At 47.4% G+C, this 26,331-nt stretch overlaps 1 protein-coding gene across 1 annotated transcript in view; it reads left to right on the top strand.

The window, feature by feature from the left end:
• The window catches only part of RFLNA (refilin A), a 92,219-nt gene that overhangs the window by 1,402 nt on the left and 64,486 nt on the right, over positions 1 to 26,331 (top strand). Inside the window, exon 2 of the mRNA XM_086942898.1 lies at positions 1,045 to 1,391. Coding sequence (XP_086799024.1) covers positions 1,170 to 1,391 — 222 coding nt within the window. The 5' untranslated portion in view covers positions 1,045 to 1,169. The remainder of the gene's footprint in view (positions 1 to 1,044; positions 1,392 to 26,331) is intronic.

The following is a 26,331-nucleotide window of genomic DNA, read 5'->3' as shown; positions in this document are numbered from 1 at the left end:
ATCGTGCTGCTTGGACATGATCGATAACGTTCCACAGCTTTGACAAAGAAAACACAGATTTTCTGTGCGCTGCAAGGAAACCTAATCTCCAGTGCTCGGCTGCTGCAGAGAATAGTGCAAGCAGTTCAGGAAAGGAGTGATTGGTTTCTAGGAAATTTGAGCAGCCCCTTTTGTGAATAGTCACTGAACACAAATACAGTAATTTCTGCCATCATTTCCCCGCCGCTCAGCGCCAAGAGGCCTCCTCGGCCGCGGGCATGGCACTTCAGAAATCTATTTACGATTATTGTTATTAGAAATAAAACCTTTGCGAGTCCTTTCTGATGCATTTATGATTAAATAAACTGAATCACGTGTTCACACGTACAGCACAGAGACAGTGACCCGAATTTAATAGCACGTGGAGGGATCTGTCAATAACACCATATTCCCAGACCGAAGAGCAAATATTTGCCTGGCTAGCCCTGCTTTTACTGCCCTCTACCTTCATGAATGTGTCTTTTATGTTCTTAAAGAGGCCATCCAGCGAAACGAAAAATGTTTTCTGTTCGTTTTAACTAAACCTGCATCTCCAAGAAGGTTCAACAATCCACGTCCTCGTGCGCCCCTTCTGTTTCACCACGCCTGGTTGGGTTTTGAGATGTTTGGTAGCACCCCTGGCTAGATGCCCCTCTAAAATGGGCAAAAATGCCATAAAATTCATTAAGGTGCCACAAATCCTGCCAGAAAAAGGTCATGATTATAAGATCGTCCCACCTGTTCAAAGGATGGATTGAGGGGTGAGAGGGGGGCTTCCCAAAGGGACTTAGGGCAGCACGAGGTGCAGTCATTTTTAAAATGAAGCGTGCTTCTAGAATTAAAGGTTTTTGAGAATTTAAGGGGAGTCTCCGAAGGAACTTTGGAACTAGTGATGAGAGAGCGGGAAGCGTCTGGGCAGGGGTGGTGGAGGCAAGGATGTTAGGACTCAGACAGACATCAATAATTAAAGCGACAGTTTTGTCTTGTGTTTTGACTTCTGAACCTGGTCATCTTTTCTTCCTCTAGGTTTCCCTGGCTCTTCAACGTGTTACGCTGCACATTGGGCTCTAAATTTGTTCCCCGGGGGGGCAAAGCTGTCAAGGCAGGTTGTGGGTGCCCTTCGCCTGGACTTGGTTGGCGGTCTCTCAGTCATGGTCGGTCACCTGAACCTCCAGGGGATGGGAGACGGCCTCAAGGACAAGAACCGTGAAGGCCTGTTGGACAGTCCGGACTCCGGCCTTCCCCCCAGCCCCAGCCCTCCTTTCTACTCCATGGCGCCGGGGGTCGCGGAAGGCAGGTCTGTGGGCAGCGTCACGTCCTTCATCGACCACCCAGGGCACGGCTGCAGACAGGACAACACAGGAGGCAAAGTGGTAAGGCCGGTCTACCATCCTTCCAAAAGACGCCATGCTTGATTCAATCCCACCCGTTGGCCATTGATCCAATGGGGGGGCAATGTATGTATGCACATATGTGACTTATATAGCACGAAGCCATCTACAAGGCAACAAAGTGATTGGTTGTATCTTCATGTTGAAGTAAGGATGGGGCATATGGCGAAGACCCTGGTGTAGATGCAACCACTGTGGGGAATTGTCACCTGCAGAACCAGAAAGACCGAGGGCCGGGTTTAGATGTTGGTGGATGGGTAACTCCGTCACAATATAGGATGCAATGGGATTTATATGTTGGCGGACGGGATAGCCATCACCGTGGTGACGTAGAAACCCACCGCCAACAGCTAGATCAGGTCCCCACCTCTCTACTTGACCACACCTTTCAGTTATGGGAGTCTTTGAGCTCCCTTGTCCTCCTGGGTGTTCTGTGACATATGTTAAGCGTTGTTGTGTTTGATATCCTGGTGCTAAGTCAGCGTGGGAGGCGCACACTTCCCGCTAGATTCCATCAGCATCTGTTAGTAGGTGTGTGCAGAGTTGCAAGTATTGTTCTCAGAATCTTCGCGGAGCCCCTTGGGAGCTGCACTAAGTTTCAGAGTTTGACACTTTCCCACCTTTGCATGAACATTGTGACTTTCTCAACAATTTATGTCGCGAAAGGTAAACTTGCAGAGAAAGGGTTGGCATGCCTTGGCCACTGTGCTTAGAAACACTCTGATGAAAGCAGAGTGTGTGGACATTTTCCGTGGTGGGCGAGTTTGATTAGGGGGGAGATTATTTCGCAGTGCAGTAGAAATAACCTCACAATGCACAGGAAAACTCTGCATATGAAAAGCAGAGAAATTTAGCAACATTTGTAAAGTGGGAAAAATCGGGAACTTCGCTGCTGTAAATACATCTTTGCCTGCCCCTGCTACAGGGGGTGGGGGTCTGCCACTGATGGAGTAGACCATCAAAGCAGGTGTGGTCACAGATACTTGGGGGGGGGGTATTTAAACAGAATATTGGAAACAAAAATATTGTGGCACAAAAGGTCAAGGACAAAAATATTATGAAGGGAAGTTTCTGTAGGTAAGCAAAGTTTTACTATAGATAACACCACATATGTGTGCCCTCACGGTATATATATCTTCAATGTAGGTAGATGTGGAGTTAAGATTAATAAATCCATGGACTTCATTTACGGGTAGCCGCTGCGACCCCTGGTATGCCCCTTGTGCCCCCTGTCACTGCCTTTGTGACCCTTAGTGTCAGCAGTGGCAAAATCCCTGGCAGGAACAGAAGCAGCTCGCCCATATGGACGTCAGTGGGGCTTCACTCACCTCGTTTTTTGTGAATTTTTGATTATACTTATAGTGAATAATATTACATTATTAGCTATTCGTTTAATAAAAACGGAGTACAAATAGCTGGAATAGGACTTTCCCTGACAGCTGAGATAAGTACAAAAATGATTTTAAATGTATGTATGTTGTGTGTGTGCTTGCAGTTTGAGTGTGTTTATGTAGGAGTGTGATTGTGTGTCCAAGTGTAGCCAGAGTTTGTGTGTATGTCTGAATGTGTGTGTATGTATAAGCACATGTATGTGTGCATGAAAGTGAAGCTCGAGGGGCATGTAAAATTAATTCTGCTACCCCAGGCATTTTGGTGACTTGACGTCTATGGGTAAACCTGTACTTACCTATTGGTACTTACCTTCTTGATATTTTTTTCCTCTACCTTTTTTCTTATTGCAAAGTGTTTTAATAATTTCTATAAACGGATACATTAGCATTTCTGTTACGAGGTTAGCCAAACGTAGTTTGCATTGCAGTGATTACAGATACTTTGAGATATATATTTAGCTAATCCCCTCTACATTGACCTGCTGGGAAATTAGGCAAAGGATGAAAGAAGCAGGAAAGAAAGGGGTGAAAGGAGGAGACAAGAGAGGTTCTGTAGCAAAGAGCCGAATTGGGCTTATAGCTATGTGACAAAGCCGACACCCCACTAGTTAACCTGTGGCAGGATTGGTAGTCCTGTAGGGCCCCCTGAGGATGTACGTCGTTACAACGCATGCTGTTATAACGCATGCCATTACGACGCAACCTTTACAACGCAAGTCGTTACAACGACTTGCGTTGGGGGCGCTGGATAGTGAATAGTTTAATTTACTATTCCAACTCCAGTCCCTGTGGATAGTAGGAAAGGTGTTGGATAGTAAATTAACCTATTCCCTATCCTGGAGCGCCCCCCAGCGCAAGTCGTTGTAATGACTTGCGTTGTAAAAGTTGTGTTGTAATGGTAGTGCGGAGTAACAGTTGCATTGTAAAGGATGCTCCCCCATGCCTCTTCGGCCCATGGTGGTAACATTCCATCTCGCTCGGTCCGCGCCCCCGAGGGGGAGGGGAGGAGGGAATCGGAATGGATTCAAGGGGGTTCGTAAGAGTCTAGGTACGTGTCGAGTGACTTCCACACCCCCCTGGTTTGATGTGATATTCTGTCCACACGTTATTTTTGTTTCCGATTCAATGTCAGCAATCGTCTTGGGTGTCTACTTAGGGTACCTTGTGCTTACTGGGCCGTCTCGGGTTCTTCTCAGTCTAGTTAGTATTATGTGGCTTGTGGGTGAAACCATTGTCGTGGCACTGAGCAGTGGAGACTGAATTGAATGTTTGATGGTCTGTGGATGTGACCTTATCTTCCGAATTGAATCAAGTGTAGGCCGTGCCGCACACATGAAGACATGCTGCACCTAATCAGACGTCAAAAGGGGACTTGTGCTCTGGCTTGTACCACTTTATATTATTATCTTTACAAGATCAAGAAGAGACACATTCAGATGTTACGGTAGCATATTTAATTGCTGTTTCTTATCTCAATGTGTTTCCACACCTTAAATGATGCCCCATTTATGACTTTTCATGCAGAGAAAACATGCGAAGTATTCACCCATCACTTGGTCCTCGGGGTAAGTGGGCGGTGTTGCCAGATGCATTGTCATGCCCCTGTTGGCGACGTGAGGGTGCCGGAAATGACGTACAATCGAGACGGGGCTAGCGGTCAGAATATAATTTCACGTGGGCGTCAATTGAATATTTTACCGTGATGCCGCAGCTGTTCGGATGCACAAGTCCTCGGGGTTCCCAACTTGCAGGGGCGCAGATACAAGTATGTACCGATGTATTCTGGGAAATCACCTTGTGTCTCTATTGATTATAGTTTGGACCCTCTTTAGATAACTAGGGACCACGATTGGACTGCAGTTCTTTCCAATGTAAGTGGAATGCTGCCAGATCCATGCCAGATTTTCAGGATAGCCACATAAGTAAGCTACATTTACGTGCAATAAATCTAAATGGAAAGCAGTTACGTACTAATTGGTTCTCTTCAAGACCTGGCATGGATCCGCCTGAAGGGGTGCCTTCCTACGTACCCCCTGCATGATATTCTGCATGTTAAAAAATGCGTTCTGGACAAGCCTCCTTTCTGTGTGGAAGTGACTAGGGGTATACTGTCAGAGAAACTAGCGCCTAGATAGGCCGTAACTGTAGTAATCTACGCCACCAGCACTTCATACTTCTCTCTTTCCAGGCATTACACAACACATGAGGTTTTGTCCCTGGGGCTGGGTCTGTGTACAGCGTTTCACTCACACCTCCGGGCTCAGAATGTGGCAACTCCTTGGACTGGCAGCGAAAGAACGGACGCACTGTGTTCTCTTGCACCAGACGTATTTCCACATTTCTGTTCTCGTAGTGGGGAAGGAAATTGGGCCAGCAGCAGGCAGGCCCCCGGTCTGGGCACAACGCAGCAGGTGACTGCCTGTCTAGAGCTGCCCAGCCCAGTGCCAGCTGCAGCCCCTGACATTCACGGGCCGCTCTAAGAAAACCTCTTTGGACTGACCGTCGGGTGAGTTGACCTGTTCTCCGAGTGTCTGCCATAAACACCTCAAGCAGGTGTAAGTGGCGAGGCACTGAGAGAGTATCATGGGAGGCCGATGTAAGTCTTGGCCGCGCGCTGGAGAGTCAGCAGTGGGTGTGGTCTTGTTTCTATGCTATGTGCATTTATATAGCGCCTTTCTGTCATTTATAAGGTCTCATACCGCTTTTGAAATGCGTTCTGGGATGCTTGTTGTCAACTGCAGAACCAAGAGATCTGAGGTGTTTTTTGGGACAGGAAGGCAGGAGCTGTGAACTTCTAGTTGCACTGCCTTTTACAGACTGGGGGCTGCGGCCGTATGATGCCACCAGTAGGCACCAGATTGCACAAAGAGCCCCACAAAATATCCCTGTTGCTAGGGTAGGGGGAGCATCCAAATGGCAAACCATAATTTTGCCTGACACTATGAAACTCCTTACACCAGAGGCGCCTGACTCATATTTGCTTGAGTGTAGATGCTGTTGTCAAGTGCGTAGGTTGTCTTCATTTGTCTTAATATTAGGGATACCTAATATGCTAATTGATGAGAAATCAAAAGCAATTAAAAATTTAAGTGGATGTAGGAAGCATCCACAGCTGTGCCGCATACATATTTAGGAAATAATTAAATAAGCATGGCAGCAAGAATGTAATCAATACACATAATAGGGTATAATTACTTAAATGATTTATACATTCCTAAATAACAATGTAGTGCTCAGCAAGAAGTGATTACACGGTGCCAGAAACGTGATACATTCACAAGTCTGTATATAAGTAAATCATAAAACAAAAAACTCCCAACTCATGAGAATTCAAGAACAAATATGGCCATAGACGTATAATTGTATTATAGTCAACAGTGTTCGACCTCAATGCAGATATTGAGTCCATCATCAGGACAGTGAGTAATTGAAAAATCGCCCAACCTGTAATTTATAAGGAACAGGTCAGGGGGAATCAAGCAGGGAATATGGCCAGAGTAGGAATTAAATATGTGGAATATGGCCAGATTAGGAATTGAATATGTTTTCACTGTGTTTCGACCTCCATGCAGATATTGAGGTCATCATCAGGACAGCGAGTAATTGTAAGATCGCTCAACCTGTAATTTAGAGGGTACAGGTCATGAGCTAATCAAGCTGGGGTGTGAATCAAGCATTGGATATGGCCAGTAGTATAAATGAATTTCTATTTTTGACCTTATCCTCTGCTTGAGTCACTCATGACCAGTCCCCTCTAAATTACAGGTTGAGCGCTCCTCCAGTTAGTTACTCACTGTCCTGATGATGACCTCAATAACTGCATAGAGGTTAAATCGCAGTTGACTCACTCGCATCGCATGACCATAGATGTCCTTGAATCCTCCTGAGCTGAGAGTCTTTTGTTTTTGACTTGTAGACACACTTGTCACTTTGTCACGTTTGTTGCACCATGTAATCGCTCTTCAGCGATCACTCCAATGCTCCAATGCTAAAAATAAATAATAAATAGTATTTGTATTGATTACATTCTTTTTGCTATGCTTCTTATTTTCTTATTTGTAAATGTGATAAGTAGTTTGTCTTCAGTGACACTAGAAGGCTTGCGTGTCATTGGCTGGAGTTGGCGTGTCATTGGCTGGAGTTGGCGTGCTATTGGCTTGAGTTGGCGTGTCATTGGCTGGGGTTGTGGTCTAATGACTCATCATTGGCCCTCAGAAGGGAAGATCTGCGTTTTATTGGAAGGAAAAGTGGAGGTTGTTCCCCAGTGGCCATGGGCCACATTTCACAAAGATTTTTTGTGAGAGCCCTTGTGGTTTACTCTTGCCTTTGGTGTGAATTACTCGCTTATGGGACTCTTCAAGCATTTTCTAGGGGTAGTCGCATCCTACTTTATACTCTGGTATTGCTTACATAGGAGTTACCTGAAATAAGCTGTGTTTACTCTTGGAAAAACGGCTTTGTGAATCAAATCCGGGCCACGGCTAAGCCAGCCTTACTTGAGGAAATTCCTGATTAAACACGAAGTACTGACAGAATACGCTTTATGAATCAAGCCTGTAGACTGAAGACTAGTTCACACTTCTGGCAGCGGAAAGACACACCTGCTCTGGTAAAAATCTCTGTGAATCACGCCCAAGTGGTCAAATCCCCAACCAGTTTGAGCGAGTAGAGTTGAGATTTGCCTAGTGACTAGATCGTAGACCACAACGCGAAAAGACCTGCATTTTTATTCCCGGTGTCACCACTAGCTGAAATCATGTGACCCTGGGCATATCTCTTTCTTTTGCTGTACTCCAGATTCCTTGGATGTCCAGCTGGGGGGATGGGTGGAACGCTACAATTAATCCTTCTACAAATACATTCACTTATAATATGTTCAGTTGTGTGTTCGCTATGCTTTGTTTCCTTGGGTATGTGTTGGAATGAGTGGCATTAGCAAGGGGGTGCGTAGGCTAGAAGTGGGTGGCTCTGGCTTGGAAGGGTGGCATTGACGGGAAGTGGGTGGCTCTGGCTTGGAAGGGTGGCATTGACTGGAAGTGGTTGGCGTAGGCCTGAAAGGGTGACATTGGCTGGAAGTGTGTGCATAGGCTTGGAAGGATGTCATTAGCTGGGCAGGATTGGCATTTGGGGTGGCTTTGGCTGGGAGGCAGCGGCATTCACTGGAAGGTGGTGCCATTGGATGTGGTGGGTTAACTGGCAGGGGATGGTATTGGCTGGAAGTGGGTGGTAAAAGCTTGGGGTGGCATTGAATGGAATGGGGTAACATTGGCTTTGAGAGGCTGGTATTTGCTGGGAGCGGTGGTGGTACTGGCTGGGGTATTGGGTCGGCCTTTACGGAGACAGAGCGGCTTTGGATATAATGGTATTGGCTGGAAGCTATAGGCTCTGGTGGGGCTAGCATTGTCTCAAAGATGGTTCAGTTGGCTATGGCAGCATGATGTCCTTGGCTTGGAGAAGTTGGCATTGGCTGGGTGGGATCATGTTGGCTCGAACTGGGTGGCATTAGATGGGTTACTCTGGAGGTGGTAGCATTGCCTGAGGGAAGTGGTATTGGCTAGAAGTAGGCGGAACTGTCCAGGGTTGGCATTGACTTGAAGGGGGTAGTGTTGGCTGGGATGGGGTGGCATTGGCTTGGAAGGATGGTGTTTGCTGGGTGACGGCTGGCACGGGTGGCGTTGGCTTGGAAGGGTGGTGTTTTCTTAGTGGCGTTGACTCGGATGGAGTAGCATTGGATGGGGTTGGTTAACTGGAAGGGAGTGGTAGTGGCTGGGGATGAGGTAGCATTGGCTGAAGGGGTTCAAGGCACTCAATAGGGTGGCATTTGATTGAATAGGTATAGTGATGGCTGGGATGCAGTGGCATTGGATGGGGGTAAGTTAACTGTGTAGGGTGGTATTGCCTGGGAGGGGCTGGCGATGGCTGGAGGTGGCATTGGGTGGGACCTTTGGCTTTGGCTGGGAAGGGTGGTGTTGGCTGGGAGGGGGTGGAGTTGTCTGGGACAGGTGGTGTTGGGTCGCAGGGGCCTTGTAGGGGTGGTGTTGGCAGGGAGGGTGGTGTTGGCAGGGAGGGGTGGTGGTGGCAGGGAGGGTGGTGTTGGGGTGGTGTTGGGAGGGAGGGTGGTGTTGGCAGGGACTGGTAGTGTTGGCTGAAAAGGAGAAAGGCACAGAGTAAGCGGCATTGGCTTGAAGGGGTGGTATTGGCTGTGATGGGTAGTGTGGGCTGTGAGGGGCTGTGTTTTAAAAAAGGGTGGTGTTGGCTGGGAGGGTTGGTGTTGGTTGGAACAGGGTGTCATTGTCATGGAGGGGTGGCTTTGGCTGGGAGGGGTGGTATTGGGTTGCAGGGGCCTTGTAGGGGTGGCGTTGGCTGGGAGGGTGGTGTTGGCAGGGAGGGGTGGCGTTGGCAAAGAGGGTGGAGTTGGGAGGGAGGGTGGTGTTGGCTGGGACGGGTAGTGTTGGCTGAAAAGGAGAGAGGCACAGAGTACGCAGCATTGGCTTGAAGGGGTGGCATTGGCTGTGAGACGGTGGCATTGACTGGAACTGGTGGCCTCGCATGGAGGTTGCATTCCCTGATAGCCATGGGATTGCTGTGCTGGTAGTGTTGGTCAGGTTTAGGTCACCGAGCCTTCTTCCTCGGGCCTCGGTGGGTCTCCGGTTCATCCCCGGGGTCAGTGCCGAGGGTGGTGCGCGAGAGCCCAGCCTCGCTGACTGCTCAGCAGCCCGGTGCCTGCGGCTGGCAGACAATGCCAGCATTTACACAGGGGCCCCGAGCCCCCGCTGGAATGTGAGCCCTGACCTCCCCGGCTCTGCCCCCGAAATCCAAGCCCTGCTTCCGGCGGGCGCGTGCTCTGTGCTTAAAGTGCACGCCGGATTTACACACTTTATTACAAAGGTAGTGGAACACCATTCCGTGCTTGAAGTGCAAGAGGGGAAGAGTCCACTCTCTTGCACAGTGACTGGGAGAAGTGCCTTGGAGAATTGTTTCTGAGAAGCCTTGGTACACGTCCACCAAAGCCTTTACAAACAGGGCTGTTACAAAGAAGTGCTTGTACCTGAAGTGCATGGTGCGGTAGAGTTTAAGTGCATGTCCTGCAATCTGTACTGAGAAGTGCAGCTACTGTCCCAAAATGTATTGCAGAGCACCGTAAAGTGCCAGACCTGCCCCATTATTCGTAGTGTAGTATTCAAGTTCTGGTGCTGTACTCCACGAGTATTGTAGTCCTCAGAAGCATCGGTACTGTCCCGTTAGCTGTGTTACAGTCCTTAAGTGCTGGTGCTGCCTTGTACGAGTATTGTGGTCCTCGGAAGCGCCAGTACTTTCCCTTCAATTGTGTTATATCGCTTAAGTAGTGGTGCTGTCTTTATTACAATGCTGCTGTGAAGTTTTCTTAATGTTTTATTATTCCTATTACAGTCTTTAAGTGCTGCTGCGGCGCTACATACATATTACAGTCTTTCTGTGAAGTGTCGCTAATGTCTTGTTAATCCTATTACAGCCCTTAAGTGTCAGCATTACTCTAATTTAAGTATGAGCCTTAAAGTGCCGTAATGTCCTACACAAGTATTGCAGCCCTCAAAAGCCATCCGTTCTCTGCACAGTTATTGAAGTGCTTCTGTTAAGTGTCACTACTTTCTTATTTGTCATATTACCACTACTAACCTACACCAGTACCGAAGTCCGTCTGACAAATATTGCTACTGGCTCAGTAATATTACAGTTCTTCAATTCCGATACAGGTATTACAGTCCTTGAGAGGCAAGACTGCCCTACATAAACATTGCAATCCTTCTGTGAATTTCCCTAAAATCCTATTTATACCACAGTCTTTAAGTGCCAATATTGTCCTACACTAGTATCATAGTCCTTAAGTGCCGGTACTGTCTCATACAGGTATTACAGTCCTTGAGTGGCAGGACTGCCCTACAGAAGCACTGCAGTCCTGTAAAGTTTCCCTACAATCTTATTATTCATAATACAGTCCTTAAGTGCCTGTATTGTCCTACACAAGTATCACAGTCCTTAAGTGCCGGTACTGTCCTTCACAAGTATTGCAACCCTTCTGTAAAGTGTTCTCTTCGTCATATCAGTCCTTAAGTGCTAGTACTACCCTATACAAATAGTACTTTCTTTGAGTACCAGCATAGTCCTAAACAAGAATTTGAGTCCTTAAGTGCCGCTACTGCCCTATACAAGTGTTACAGTTCTTAAAATCCACTCCTGTCCGACACAAGTGCTGGAGGCCTTCTCAAAAGGTCAAAAGTCCAACTGTCTCATTGGTAATATTCGAATTCTTGACATTCTTGCCCAGTCCTGTACGAGTATTGCAGTCCCTGCCGGGAGGTACAGCTGTGCAGCGCGCGTGCAGTCCTCCTGGGAAGTACCTGTCCGCTGGTGCTCTGCGCCACATCCTATCCCAGCATGCTTCACGCGCGCGAGCGCCCGTGTATTTGAGGAGGAATGCTCGCCCGCATTCCAGCCGCGCTCTCTCTGAATGGCCCGTCTCTCCTGCCCGTCCAGAAAGCAGCCGTAAAGCGCATCGGTCTTGGGTTCCTGTGAAAGCACATTCTTCGCCATAAACCTTTTATATGCCTTTCCCAGCTGTGGCTTTAACAGGGCTGAATCAGATTGCAGAGCAGAGGAGGTGCCGGGGCCGACCGGCGGTTCTCACCAGTTTCTCGACACCCTATAAATCTGATGCATTCTGCTTCTAAACTCTGTGACAGAGGGAAGCAGCACTGGGTGTCAATGCCATGTTTTTTTTAGATTTGGGTACTAGGCTCTGCATGCGCTGTCTGTTGCCAAGATGTATTGTCAATGCCATGATTCCTTACCACTAGGTAGCTTTATTGTCCCTGCTTGCTTCTTGGTCATTGCATTGTGTACATTAGCTTGTGTAGGCTTAACTTTCTTTTCCTGAGTTTGTCCCGTCCCTGGAGCATGAACACAATACCCGTGTCCTTCCACTGCTCTTTTTTCAAGCGCTATTTTTTCTTTTTGTTTAAGCACTGCACAAGACTACATTTGTTTTCCAGCTCCCTCCCTCGTGCACTTCCCCTCCTCTGTTATACACTTGGCTTTGTGTGCTTCTCCCACTTGCATTGCTTTCTCACCTGTGTGTTGTGCCGTTCCACAGATCGCTTTGTCATCCATTTGCTTCCCCCGCTCCACGTTCCTCTCTCTGTTCGCTTTCCACCCAGTGTCCTCTATGTTGTCTTCGTCACCCATGCCCCAGAGTTGCTTCCGCCCAACAACCCACGTTGCTTTTCCCCCACCGGCTTGCACTTTTTGTCTTTTTGTTTACCAATCCAACTCAGACTTTTCTTCTTTTTTAGCCATGCTGCACAGCATTGTTATGTTATGTTATTGAGATTTATACAGTGTCCCAGCGCTAAACAGACATAACAGCACCTACAACGATGACCTTTGCAGATTGTCGGAAAAGCCAAGTCTTTCGTTTTTTTAAAGGTGAAGAAATCACGCATACTGTGTAGCTCTAAATGGAGTTTATTCCATATGACCGGCCCCAGATAGGAGAGGGATCTGCTGCCTGCTCTAAACTGGTTGATTTTTGGAACTCAAGCCAAGTGTTCAGAAGAAAGTTCTGGAAGGAACAGAGTGATGGATCTTTTCCCTCAGATAGCCGGCCCCACAGCCATGTGGACCTTTATGTACTAGGACCATGGATTTGAACAATATCCTTTTTAGGTCTCGCCTAGGCGGTGCTTGCGCTGTCTTGTTCAGACCTGCAGTATACACTATAGTGTAGAAGCTTCGTGGAACCTCCGCCCACTCTCCGCCCATCATTTTCATTGGCTTGTGTCTTAAATGCTGCCTTCCGATTGGTTGTAGGCTTGTTAGTCCCTCCTTATGATGGACATGTCCTCATTTGTGTCCTTCCAGGGCTACTGGCCCCTTTACTGCACAGACCGCTTTCTTCCATGCCTCCCTCCCGCAGTCCGATGCCTTCTCGCGCCCCCACCCTTCGTGATATGTCACCCGCACGCATTCCCATTTGCAACGCAATAGGTCTCTCGTAAATGGAAGTCCTATTGCATTGCCAATGCTTGTTTTATGAGAAGCCAGTGGAGGGACTCCAGATGGGAGGACATGTGTTTGCAGGGGGAGATTAAGAAGCAACCGGGCTGCCGAGTTCTGTACCACCTGGAGTCTGCCTAGGAGGTACTCCGGAAACCTTGGTAGAGAGCATTCCCGTAATCTAATTTGGAGGTTATCAGCTCTTGTATTACCATTCTCTTGGAACACTCAGACAAAAGGGCAGGGATTTTTTCAACATCCGAAGCATCTCTAAGCAAGAACCTATCAAAGCCTAGATCTATGGTTGAAAAGGAATCCACTATCAAATTTGATGCCTAAATTCTTTATTGAGCCCTGTTGAGGGCCCGGAAGAGAAGCATCCTCCGGCCAGAAGAATCCACATAAATCTGGTGAAGATGAACCAAAGATCATAATCCCGATCTTATCCGAGTTGCAATTTAACTGATTAATTGCCAACCACTGGAACACTTTAGAGATGCGGTTTTTAATAGCCTCCCCAGCAAAAATTTCTCCCTTCCCACAAGAACAGAGAAGCCGGGTGTCATTTGCATAAAAAATTACTTTAGCTCCCAAAGACTCCACCAATACCGTTAAAAGTGTTAAATAAACATTAAACAGTGTAGGGCTAAAAGCCGAGGCCTTAGGAACACCAACCGTCAATTCACGTGCCTTAGAAGAGAAAGGAGGCATCCAGACCTCTTGGCTTCTTACATCCAAAAAAGAGTAAGGCAATTAAGAGCAATGATCTTAATCCCAGTTGCATGGAGGCGGTCGAGGAGCCTTCGATGATGGACAGTATCGACGGCCGCCGATAAGTCTGGGATTATCAAGATGGCCTTCCCTCCTGTGTTCACGGCGCCTCTTACATATTCCACAACTTCTAATAGCACTGTTTCAGTGCTGAAGTGGGACCTAAAACTCGACTGGCTAGGATGTAGAAGATTGTTCTCCTCCAAAAATTGCCACAGTTGTGAGTTGACAGATTTTTCCAGTATTATAGAAAAAGCAGGGGGAAGGGAGATGGGTCTATAGTTTGCCGGAGTTTTGGGGTCCGCTGTGTGTTTTTTTAAGTAATGATATGATTTTTGCACTTTTCCAGTGGGCTGGAATCTTGCCAGATTGCAAAGAGGAGTTCAGCACTCTACTTAATTAACTCTGGTTACATTGGCCAACATTGCGGGAAGTATTGGGGATGCTGTCCAGGCAATAGGGCCCAACGTCGAGAGCTATTGCCTTTGCTAATTCTTGAAATTGTAGACATTTTATTTTCACTCAACAACTGCTGGGCAACTTCTTGAAAATGTGCTTTTTCTATGTTTTTTTAAATTTTGTCTTGTAATTAAACTTTCAGCAACATTTTCATGTTAAGTGTCATAGGTGATTTGGGAAAATTGGGTAATTGTGTCAAAAGCGTGGCTGTTTTTCAATTGCATGCCGTAACTTCTCCACTAGTGAGAAGAGCAGTGTAAGCACGCGCACATAATGTGCCCGCTGCCACTGCAGTCTGGAAAAAAACGGACCTGTTTTGAGGCCCCCTTAAAAAACTGCCGGTGCTCAGACCCGGTGAGTCCCGGCCCACTTAAAGCCCTGAGAGTAGGCCTTGGGGGCTAATGTTACTCCACTGATCTCCTATGATGTTGTAACGTATAAATAAGTTTGGTCTTATAGCTAGCCCAGATACGTTTTAAGGCATGGGCAAAGTGGGCTGTGGCCCAGGGCCCCAGTCTTTAAGGGGGCCCCACGATAGAGCCAGCTCTGTTCTGTAGAGTCTTGCCGTGATGGCTTTTAATAATTATTACACAGATTGTTTTAAATGCCGTTTTCTTTTCATTTATTTTGTTTGTGGGTGAAGTGTGAGAGTTTATTACAGGCATTTTGCAGATAAATGTGTGTTTATGTTTCATGCAAAATCCATTAAATAGTTTCTTTTAGATCAAAACAGTACCTCACGTATGAGAAATGGGAGAATGTCACAGGGGTTATTTGCAGTAATATTAGTCAGCTGCTACTGTGTTGTAATATTGAAAACACACATCACTATCCCTGAATATTAGATGTAATCACAGTTAGAATTTGGGCAAGTGTGCATGTGCACTGTCAATGACCTGGCCAAAGAGCACGTGCAAGAACTGAAACTGGACCATAAATTCAAAGCTGTTCTTGGCCCAGGTTCCCCAAAATCCTTAAGATGTCGCTAAGCTAGCCAGGCGAAGTGGGAGCGCTGCCTGCGAAGCTCACCTGCCAAACCCTCGGATCCCCCACTCTGTTTCGAGTCTGCAGCAACAGAGACTCTGCTGCAGTGCTTAATTTGAGCCTGTGGTTTCCGAAGCTCAGCACTGCCACTTAATTGTCAGCACAAGCGCTTGTGACAGTCTGCCACGAGATGGCGCTGTCTCACTAATTTAGAGATGACCACAACAACAGATAATTATTAATTCAATATACATTATAAATTACTATTACTTCCCAACCAAGCAATTTTTACAGCGTTTGGGGGCCTGAAATAGTCCGAATTGTCACACTTGTAAGAGTTTGATGTTAGTAGCTGTGTTGTTACTCATAGCAGGGGCAATGTGCGTTGCAGGCTGCTATGACCTCCTGACGAGAGCCCTGGCACTTATGTGTTTTTGAAATTAAGCACTGCACTGGCGTAAACCCCTGAACTGGCGGCCGGTCCACCTATGGATGGCGGGTTAACAGTTGCAGATTGTCCCTCTCCTTCTCCACCATGTGAGGCAGCACAGACTAAGGAGTAGGGAATGCAGAATGCTCCCATTGGACAGGGAGAAAACACCTTGCTCATTGGCAGCATTCGAGTTGTGTTTAGAGAAAACAAACTCCTTTTCTGTAAATAAGAAGAATTTTACCCATTGGGCTTTTTAAACGCATTGCCTGTTCAGCAAAGCTGCAGTCCTGCGAAGGAAGCCATCACTGTGGGGGGCTGCCTTCACAGAACCCCTGTCAGGTGGGCTGGGGGCGGGGGGGTTGTCTCTAAATTGGTCAGACGATCTACCTCCAGGTGAAAACCGTCCGCCCGGGCATAAACAAGGCTCTTATTAATACTCATCAGGCACTATAGCTCAGAGAAGCAAGGAAAGCGCTTTCTGTGACTTGTTTGACTTTGCTGGCTGCTCTCTGGGAACGATCTGCACGTGGTAAATATACGTCAGTTTCTTTCGCAGGAGGAATGTGACTGCTGTGTCCCATAAAAAGTGAATAATTAACTCGATCTGGCCTTCCCACGCATTTTTGCACGCTGTCACCCAGGTGACGCTGGCGCGCCCGGTGGTCACGTGCACTTTACCCCACCTCGACTCAATGGCTGCTCTGAATATGCAGATTAGTGACGAAAACGGTGTTTAAGTGGCTGTGATTAGTTTACTGAGAGAGATCGCCAATACTAAACGATACCCTTTTGTGGCCTGCTTGTAACTTGAAATCACTCGACAATCTGGTGCGCAATTCTGCACCAGGGCTGACATTTTACACAGTTGTATACAGGGCTCAAGTCCTAAAAAAAAGAAGTGGGGGGACTCTCCAAGTTAGGTAGTGTCAAAGGAAGTGACATCACGGCACGTGGTATTGCAGGAAGTAACATCACAGGAAGTGACATCATGGCGCGTGACAGGTTCCTTTACCCAAGGATTGACAAATGAACTCTGCTGTCAGCCTACTCCATCAGGCGTAATATTCCATGTGCAGCACATTTCCATGTAGATGTGATTGGTTTAACTGCCTGGTGGTTTACACATTTGATGGCAAGATCTGTTTTTGTCTAGTCCTAGTTTTGACTTTAAAGTAGCATACAGGATTAATGCGCCACTTGCAAAGTACATCATGTAACATGCAGATGGCAGATTTTATTTTATGTCGCTAGATAAGTAGATTACTGCTTTGAACACAGAGATCCTTTTGTTACATGCTGTTGCATTGTAATCCTCCTAGTATAGCACAGTGAGCCATGAAGGATGATACGTGACTCCTACACCCAGTAACCCTCACTGTCTTATGTAACACATCCTGTACAATGAGTTACAAACTTATGTGATTTATTAACAATATAATATATATGTTTGCTGTAAAGTGATCTGGCATCCTACATCGGGATGAATAGCACTGTAAAACAAATAAAAAATATAGGTATTTAAATTGTTATTTTGCACTGTGAACAGAGTAAGGCAGCACCTGACATTCCTACAGTGCATGAATATCTATTATATATGGGGACCCGAACAAAGTCAAAATTGTGCCTCTCTTATGTGCCTTTGAAGCGTTAACAAGCTGCTGCTTTTGTTTCCCTGCCTCTGCATTTACATCTAGGTGTGAGGCTTCAGGCAGCCCCAAGCCTGATACTTGGACAAAGAAGGCCAAATGGGTCCTTAAGTTGGCCTCTGTTTTAACTCAGCTGGAGTCTCAAATAACAAAACCCCCTCCCCACGTTGCTGCACGGAAGGAAAGCAGATAACGAGCAGGCGGTGCTGAATGAATCCCAGTGTCTCAAACATACGGGACGAGTTCAGCATATTTTAGAATGAGGCTCAACTTCTTGGCAGGGTGGACGGCGTCCACCCTGTGATAAGAGTGGGTGGACGCTGTCCACCCGCGTGTACCCCTGACTCAAACCCTGGTTGTATTGTATATCACAATGTCTCATCGTATCACAATCGGGTGTGTTTTTTGCCTTTTTTTAGTAACCTCGTTGGCGCGGCCACGATTCTGCGCCTGTGCGGCAGTTTTGAAGAGTGGGCGGGTTCATGACGGCCCCCAGCCGTCATCAGCACACGAGCACCGGGATGCATGACGGCTGGTGGCCGTCATCAGCATGGAAGGGGTTAAACAGCATACACCAATCGCACTGCCTCTAAGCAGGGTCAGATGGGGACAGAAAATAGACCTGGACAAGAAATTAGAAGAGGCCCCCATTAGGGAATCAGAGAGCAAAAAATGTAGGTCACGTTTGCAAACCAGTAGACTGTCAGCACAGCAGCGTAGCGTGGGTTGCCAGAGCCGGGGCCAAGGCAAGTATTGCGCCCTCTAACCTGTGGACCGTTAGCACTTCCCGCAAAATTCTTAGGGATGCAAAATTTTAAAAGAAATTTACGCCCCTAAAAACGATGCTCCTGGGTCAACCGCCCCTGTTGCCCCGCCCATGCTACGCTACATAGTCAGCATCAATGGGGACACGCATAACTTCCCTTAACCTTCTATGGACTTGTTGGACTCATCAGTGGTCCTGAGGTCACTCTGCCACAGGGCTTGAAAGGGGACTCACTGGGCAGGCCCAACAAGGCTGCAGCCGCCAGGGGTCGCTTGTGTTCCACTTCAGAGGTGGCCTAGCCTTTCAGGCTGGCCTTTTGGGGGTAGCCAAGACTAACTTGCATGTGGTTGGTCCCTGTCTGTGGCACGTGCGAGCTATAAAACAAAGGGTAAACTGTATTCAAGAAACATTGCTCTAAAATGTACTCGGAAAATACAAGTTCCAGTCTTTGAAAGCAAATACCAATGGAAATGTGTGTATATTTCTTGGGTTTCGGTGCAAGAGTGAAATCCTTCAATTAAAGATTACAGGCAGGGGTTGGTGGGGTGTAGGTTAGCAAGTAAAACGTAGATTTAGAACTGCAGAAGTCCGGAGGCTTCTGAAGCCAGCAGCCAGGTCACAAATAACGTTGTTGAAATTCTTGTAATATTTGCACTGCGGTAGGAGTACGGCCAGCAAAGGAGAAGCCTTCATTCTGTGGGCACGTGAACATGCGGCACGGCTGCCAGTGCACACAGGGGCCTCTTGTTCTGCGCCCAGTGCAGCCTGGAGCTGCGTGTGCTGAGCCCACGGGGACGGAGAGGTCCTGGCGCCTTAAGCATCCCTAGACCATCGCTCGACAGTGACAAAGGTCACTGCCACGGAACGTGCCACATAATATCCTTCACTCCCAAATGACGTGGAGAGATGGATCTCTGCATGCAGCATAATTCAGACAGACAGCCACATAATATTGTCCTGCCCTATGAGCCAGGCTGCTAGCCCAATACCTCAGCCACAGGGTGGCAGTGCAAGGAGCACTGTTCCCTGGAGAATAAAGGAGATAGAGAAACCGTGCCAAGTGAAGACACCTGCGAGGAATTCGTACCCTCAGGAGTGAGACAGACAGGGGGATGGTGGGAGAAAGAGGCATGAGGTGGAGGCGGCCTTGGTGATCGGAAACCCTGACACTCAGCAGCACCGGCTCCTAACAAAACTCTGGGCTCCTGCACCTACTTTTTATTTTCCATTTTGAATGCAAATTAAGCTCTGGCCCTGCAATTAATGCCTGGAAGGCGGGCCCCTGGTCACCCTACCCCTTCCAGCGTAACCAGGTCACACCCTTCCTCACTCTCGAAAAGGTTCTCGAGTTCTATTTATTCTGCAAACATTTCAAGGAGAACTAAATCTGCGTTTCAGTTTATACTTCCCTACTAATTCAGCCAGTCTGCTCACACTATATGTACAATCAGCGGCCACTTTGCCCATGTGCCTAGCTGCTGATACCCCATTATAACCGATCAACAGCTACTGACAAGCTGGAGATATGCTAGGCCTCATGGGCTGGGGGAGAGTCACTTCACTCCTCTTTCTGGCAGGCCAGCGACTCTGAAAGGCAGGTCCGCTGGGGCAAAGTCATTCTTAGGCCGGAATTCTACAGAAAAATGTGGATATTTTCTTGATAACTCTGTGCATCTGAAAGGCCGGACGAGCCGAGTCCGAGTCCTGTGTATATACTGGACTTGTGAAAAGCTGAGAAGTTTACTGAAGGGCTGGTGACCCGTGGCCAACCAACTGTAAACGCATTAATTAAATTTAAGTCGCCTCCATTCCCAGTTAAAATTTATTTAAGGAGGGGTAGTGTGGCCATTAGCTCCAGTTTGAGAGACAGAGAGGCCACCCCAGCTCTTAAGGGCAAGTAGTGGCAAAATAGCCACTATTTCCCAGAGGTGGGCCAAGTTGTGAAGTTTTGGGCTCGGATTTAAAAAGGCTTGCGCCGGTGGTAGCGCGATACAGAGCGGGACGTACAATTTACTATCGGCATAAAAAGTGTCTTGTGCTGGAAAGGTGCACTTTTTACAGAGCAGGAACCCTTGGGTGCCATTTTGCCTCAAAGGGACGTTCCTGGGGAGGGACCAGCACAACCACCAATAGGTTTTGACACAAAACTTGATCTACTAAGATAACCTGTGCTTGCTTTGAGTCGAAAACTGTCACTTGCTTGAAGCAGAGGAAGTCTGTTCATTTCTCCAATGCAGTGTACAGAATGAATGCCATTGGTCATCTCACTTTGTGCTTTCCATGAATTAGAATTTGAGTTTGAAGGGCTTGCCTCTAGTACAAATCCCATGCTAGACAGCGCACACTAACCTCTGCACCACGGCACAAGGCTGTGCATTGCACAAAGTAGCCCTGTTTGAGCGCCATCGCAACAGGTGACGCCAGATGTCGGCCTGTCCTTGTAGATATGGCTGTGCACTGTTTTGACGCTTGTGCAACGCAACACCGCAAATTTAGATGCTGCGCTGCATGAAAAATGATAAATATGGCCCATGAAGTATCTGCCTGCCCCTGGAGACCCTCTCTGGTGAGTGCACGACACAAATCAACATAGCATAACCCGCTGAGCTTGGAACTTGGAGTCAGATTGACAAGTGAATGCAGCTGGCCCCTTGAGCTGGCGGCAAGGGAGCTTGCTTCTGGGCACTTTCCTCCCTGCAAGAGAGGTCGAGAATGAGCCTGTCGTTGCTACTGACCGTCTGTGTGCACTACCTGTCACCAGGGATCTGCAGAGGCTGGTATCGTGCCTTGACCGGAGACACACAGAGTATTGCAATACCTTTAACGAGGGTGGGGACAAGTGGGACCAGGCAATACATGCCACTGTTGCCCATGGGAGTTGGCAATACCTGTTAGGAGGGACATGTGTGTGCTGAAAACATCTGTTTCTAGCAGCCTGAGCCATCATCTCCTTGTGCTTGGTTTAGCTCACACTGGTTCACACATGCAAGAGGGCAACAGCTGCTGATGAAGGCATTAAACAACTTGCAAAGCATCTAACTAGGCATTTGGAAACTGCAAGTATCTGTTACTGGCAGCCAGAAGAAGTTTTTACTGCAACAGATTGGCCACTTGGAAGTTCACGATACTTGTCGATGAAGGTACTGATTTGGAAACTGGAAATACATTTTACTGGTCATGTGGAACCTGGGAATACCGGTCTCAAAGGCCAAGTGGTAGTAGCCCACAAGCTCAACTGAGGGCATACAGGATCTGGCAATGTCCGTAGAGGGTAGCGGTACCTCTTACCATAGGCATAATGAAACTGGTGCTATCTCTCATTGGACATGAACCTGGGAATACCCTTAACTGAGGCAAGGGCATGTGAAATCTGCCTTACCAGGTACTATGGCGTGAATATGGAAGCTGGTTCCCCTATTTACTAATGCATATCAAAGCTGGTACTGCTTGTTCCTGTGGGAAAATGGAGACTGCAAAGAGTAACTGCAAGGCGCTTAGCTTCCTTAGGTGGGGTTACATCGCCAGGCCCAATATATGAGAAGCAGGTGCGGTGCTGAGTATGGGAGCCCTAGAGGGTTATTGCTACAATGAACGTGGAGTGTGATGATCCCGGATCGAGTGAGACCAAGGCCACATTGAAGTGATACCCGTTGCCCATTTTGAGAGCTCGTTGCTAAATAAGGTAACCACCTCATTTCAGGTCTTTACAGACACTGTTTCGAGACCCAAACTTTACACCTACAAAATATTATTTTCGAGTGGATTAGTCTATTTAGTTTAATGGAACACCCAGAATGCATTAGGTGACCACACAAAAGTTCAGGAGGCAAAACTCTCTCCGTAATGACCTTGAAGGAGGTGGTCACTCTACTGCTGAAGAATGTGAATGAATGGGTCCAGGGGAGCACGACCTTAGCTCACAGTGTGTGGTTGACCACAGTTTGGGATTTTCACTGTGGTCTTGTGTACCCTGAAAGGGGGGCTCTGGTGGACTCTCAACGATGGGTCTACCTACCTACCCGCTTGGTGTCACAGATATCCTATAGATAAGTTCATGGGGTGCCCCCATACTGAGTATGATTCATGCAGTCACCATGTTTAGAAGCAGTGTGTTGGCTAAATGAGTTATAGGGGTGGTGACTGCATGACACTGAGCCCAGGCATCCCTTGGCACTCGGTCTTGGGTGATGGGATCAAAATCAGACAACGTTCTGACCCAAGGAAGCACATGGAACCAGTTCCTACTCCTGAAAAAGGTGAAACTGCGAGCTATGCTCCTGATGGAAAAAGGACAAGACACATAAAAACATGAAGGGATGTGCAACAAAAGAAGGTAGTCGATACAAACCAGTGATGGCATTAAAAAAAGGCGACACTCTCTCCTTAACAAAGGAAGCTTTATTAGTTTGTCTTTTTGACGTGTAGGACAAACTGAACAGTAGCTTCTCTGAGCAACTATAATCATTTAAAACGGAGATGAAGTCTTCACTGTCTGGCATAGCCAAAGACAAAGAGATTATTGGAAATAGTCAGCACCAATGAAGAGGCAATATTAACCTTTAGATCGACATTGGAAGGGGTATCGTCGACACTGTCGGCTATCAGTGATGAGGTGAAGGAACTATGGGAGAAGTGTGACAATCTTGAAGATCTCCCCTGTTGGGACAATATAAGGCTTAGGAACTTCACAGAAAATACAGAATACAATGATGTTCAGACCTGTTGTGCCACTCTGCCATGCAATATTTTTTGGGATGGTGACGACTTTCAAATCCTATAATCCCTGATCACAGGGTGGAACGCAGAAAAAGGAACCGGAAGCCCACTCTAGAATTATAGTGAAGTTAGCCAAGTAGCCAAGTCAACACTGGAAGACGGGATGTTCCAAGAATCAAGACAGACGGAGAATGTTGAATATGAACACAACACGATCCAGGTGTTCTAGGACCTCCCAACAAAGTACCTTGAAACAAATAAGGGCCCTTCAGGAGATAATAAGAGAGATGAGAAACACACAGATTTAATACAGATGGACCTTCCCCTCGTTACCAGAAACAGTTTGAAACAGGCAGCTATGAAAACGCTTGAGTAACGGAGAGATACCAAATCAAGAATGGAAGCGGATATTACACTAATACGTAAATCAGGTGAACCAAAACAGATATACTCTTCATAACACCCAATCTTATTATTTAATAATGATTTTACAATGCATCCTATAATAGGAGCAACCTGAATGGAACTTGTATATTAATGCTTATAAACCCAGCCATTTTGAATGATGCCTGGTGGAGCTACCTCACGAGCTAAAGGAGAGATTCGCTAAGGATTCCCTCCTTGGCCATCACCTACCCAGCCGGTCCTTGGGCAAACTCTCCTGCGTCTCTCCTGACCTTATCGCCCTTCTCCTCCTACACCCTACCACTCTACTCTTCTCTTCTTTCCAGCTATTGACCACTGCCCTTACCCGTCCTTGCTCATTGTTCCCACCCTGTTTATCCACTGGACTTTCTTATGTCAACTTTCCCACCTCAGTTGAGACCTAGCTGTTTGACTGATGCCTGATGGAACTACCCTGCTTAGCTAAAGGGGAGATGGGCTGTGGATTCCCTCCTTGGTCGTCACCTACCTAGTCGGTCTTTGGGTAGACTTCCCTTCATCTCTCCTGCCGTCTTTTTCCTCATCCTCCCCCTTCACACTTCCCCCTTCTCCCCTCCTCCCTACTCCCCTCACCTTTCTTTCCTCTTTCAAGGTGTTGCTTATTTTTGACATAATGTGTAATTGTTATCATTTTCTGTAACATTGTGTAACCGAATGTAAAGAGCTTTGATACCTACGGTTCTAGCCAGTGCTATAAAAAACTCATTAAATAAATAAAGGCTTATTAGACCCAGAATAATTAGGATTCATGAAATAAATTGGCAAACATTTGAGAAATCCAGCAAGCAAAAAATCCCCTTGACTATCGTAGCGCATGATGCTGAGAAGGCTTTCCCCTGGGTTGAATGGACCTCCTTGTGATGTATATGGCGGAGGCTGGGAGTTGGTCCTGTCATGAAGGCATACATATGGACGAGTGATGCCGCACTGCTAATCATTGAGAAGGCTTCTAAACCGGTTGTCTCAGCGCATGGCCTCGGGCTGACAACACTGAAAGCAATGTCGAAGCACGGCTGGGCGCTGCTGTCAGCTTGCTGCTTGTGGCACAATAGGAAATTGCTGTAGATGTAAAAAAATATATATAGTCTCCGGTAACAGTTACTGACTGGTCAGGAAAGCGATGAATGAACCATTGCAGTTGAAATGCTTACCTCTGACATGAATGGAGACAAGGACAAATGTAGTGAGATCTTGAAGCCACTAGTGGACCATCTTCAGAGCTACACCCCTGGCCTAATGCACCACAAGACTTTAAGAGCCATGGCATTGCCTCTGGACACGAAACCGGAAATGACGGAATCCTGACAATATTGTGAGAATGATTGACCAACCCTTAACTGGTACTTTGATCGATTGAAAACGGGCTGAGTCCGATTCCACTGCGTAGAATGTTATGCATTAAAAGATCGGATTAATTAGTTTCTTTTCTCACTTATTACACAATATGTTGTGTAAAAAATACATTTTTGAGAATTGTAATCCTGCTGAGAAGTGCATAACTCTCCCTTTCAAATGTTGAACTTACAGAAGTGCAGTTACTCAGTACCTTAGAGTGTCTGCTCATTTAAAACACTGCTTGATAGTGAATGAGTCTATTTGAGGGTCACTGGCCTTCACGTAGACAAGGACCCCTATGGAAATCTCACCATTTTCCAATAGACAGCGTTCTCTGATGTCTACCCTGCCATTGGCACTTCTTCCTGGACGCTGAACAGATTTCCAAGTTTAATTCATTATTCATGTTAGTGGTAGGCCTACCGTCCTGCCAAGTACCACGCATCAGGTGTAAAGCTAACACATTTCAGTGTGGTGCTCCGCATCACCGCACTGAAATGCATTGTCACGCATAATGCATGGTTCAGCTGTCGCAGACAGTAGCGCGCCACTGCAAACTGAGTGTGGCAGGTGGCAGTGCGCACCTGTGGCCTGTGCGGGCTGCTCCTGAGTCCCGCAGACTTGGAGCGCTCCCAGCATCTGAGCAGGCTCACAGTCAGTTGGTGCTGCTACAATGTATCTCAATTGTTCATTGATTTCCTGCAGCGCTCTGTGAGTCAGACAGCCTAACATCATGGTTCAGCTAGGGGGAGTGCCCAATTAACTACTACAGAGACAGTCGGCCGGGGCCTGCGGTAGTCAGGTTGTGTGATACACTTTGTGGCACCATGGGGGGAAGTGACGTCACATCCTGCTGCAGAGCGCAGCAGCAGGGTAGTTAGCCTGCTGCTGAGTGCTCGGCGGCTTTAAACATGGTGGGTGGGGGGGGGCTGGCTCACAGCATTGTTGCTCGAACCTGGCCTGTCCGACCGGGCCGCCCGCACTGTGGGGCTTAATAGTATCTATAATGGCCCGCCCGGCCGCCGTCGGCAGCAAATTATCAGAGACCAGCGGCCATGAGAGTGACAAACACTGAGGCCATTCTCCACGCCGCCCCGATCGTCACCGACTATCACGGAGTCCAGTCCGGTTGCAGTGGCCGCAGAGGCAGGAGTAAAGGACAGAGAGCTGAAGTTGCCACGGGGCACTGGTTGTGATGGCCAGCTTGAGCTGCCTTGGCGTCGCCGATGTGCCAATCACGCTGCCCAGCCTAGTTCAGGCTGAAAGAACAGAAAGAGAGAGTAAGTATAAAATAACAACGAGACACTTCAAGTTGTGAGCGAGTTTCACAGTATGTAACTCAATCAAATAAAATGTAATGTGAGCGTGTGATCTAGAACGTGTAAAATGGGTGAATTTTTTGATATTTATATGTTTGCCTTGTCTTCATTTCTTGATTTTGCTTGCGAGAAAGTGTCACTCATAGTCGTTGAAATGTCACTCATAATTACACTGAAATTATGAAAATGTCACACATAGAAATCTGAAACCTTGGGAGCTGTGGGCTTAACACAATCCTGTGCGCAGCCAGTTTCGGTTCATCGGCTTGTGCCGCAGACACTTGCTGATTGAGATCTCGCTCTTGGCAGTCACGCGCTGGTGCATGTCCAAAGTTCTCTCAGAGCATGTGCTTCCGGTCTAACCCTCCCAGGCTGTCTGCTAGATGTGAAAGAGCTGAAGTTACTCAGATGCCGATCTCTAGCAGGGGCAGGGCCAGACTGGGAACATAAACCAGCCCTGGCAAAGAGCTCAGCCAGCTCCAGGGGGTGTGGGGAGGGGGAAACAGGGGGATATGGTAGAGGAAAGCTTTGTGCCGCTTTTACGCTTTTGTTGCAGAGGCCGATATTGCAGCTATGTTGCAAAACCAGCTCCCGGTAATAAAAAGGGCCTGAGGGGACTAAAACCA

Source organism: Lissotriton vulgaris, chromosome 11 (genome assembly GCF_964263255.1).
Source record: "Lissotriton vulgaris chromosome 11, aLisVul1.2, whole genome shotgun sequence".
NCBI lineage: Eukaryota > Metazoa > Chordata > Amphibia > Caudata > Salamandridae > Lissotriton > Lissotriton vulgaris.
The sequence above is the reverse complement of the archived record's forward strand: the minus strand, read 5'-3'. Positions and strand labels throughout refer to the sequence as shown.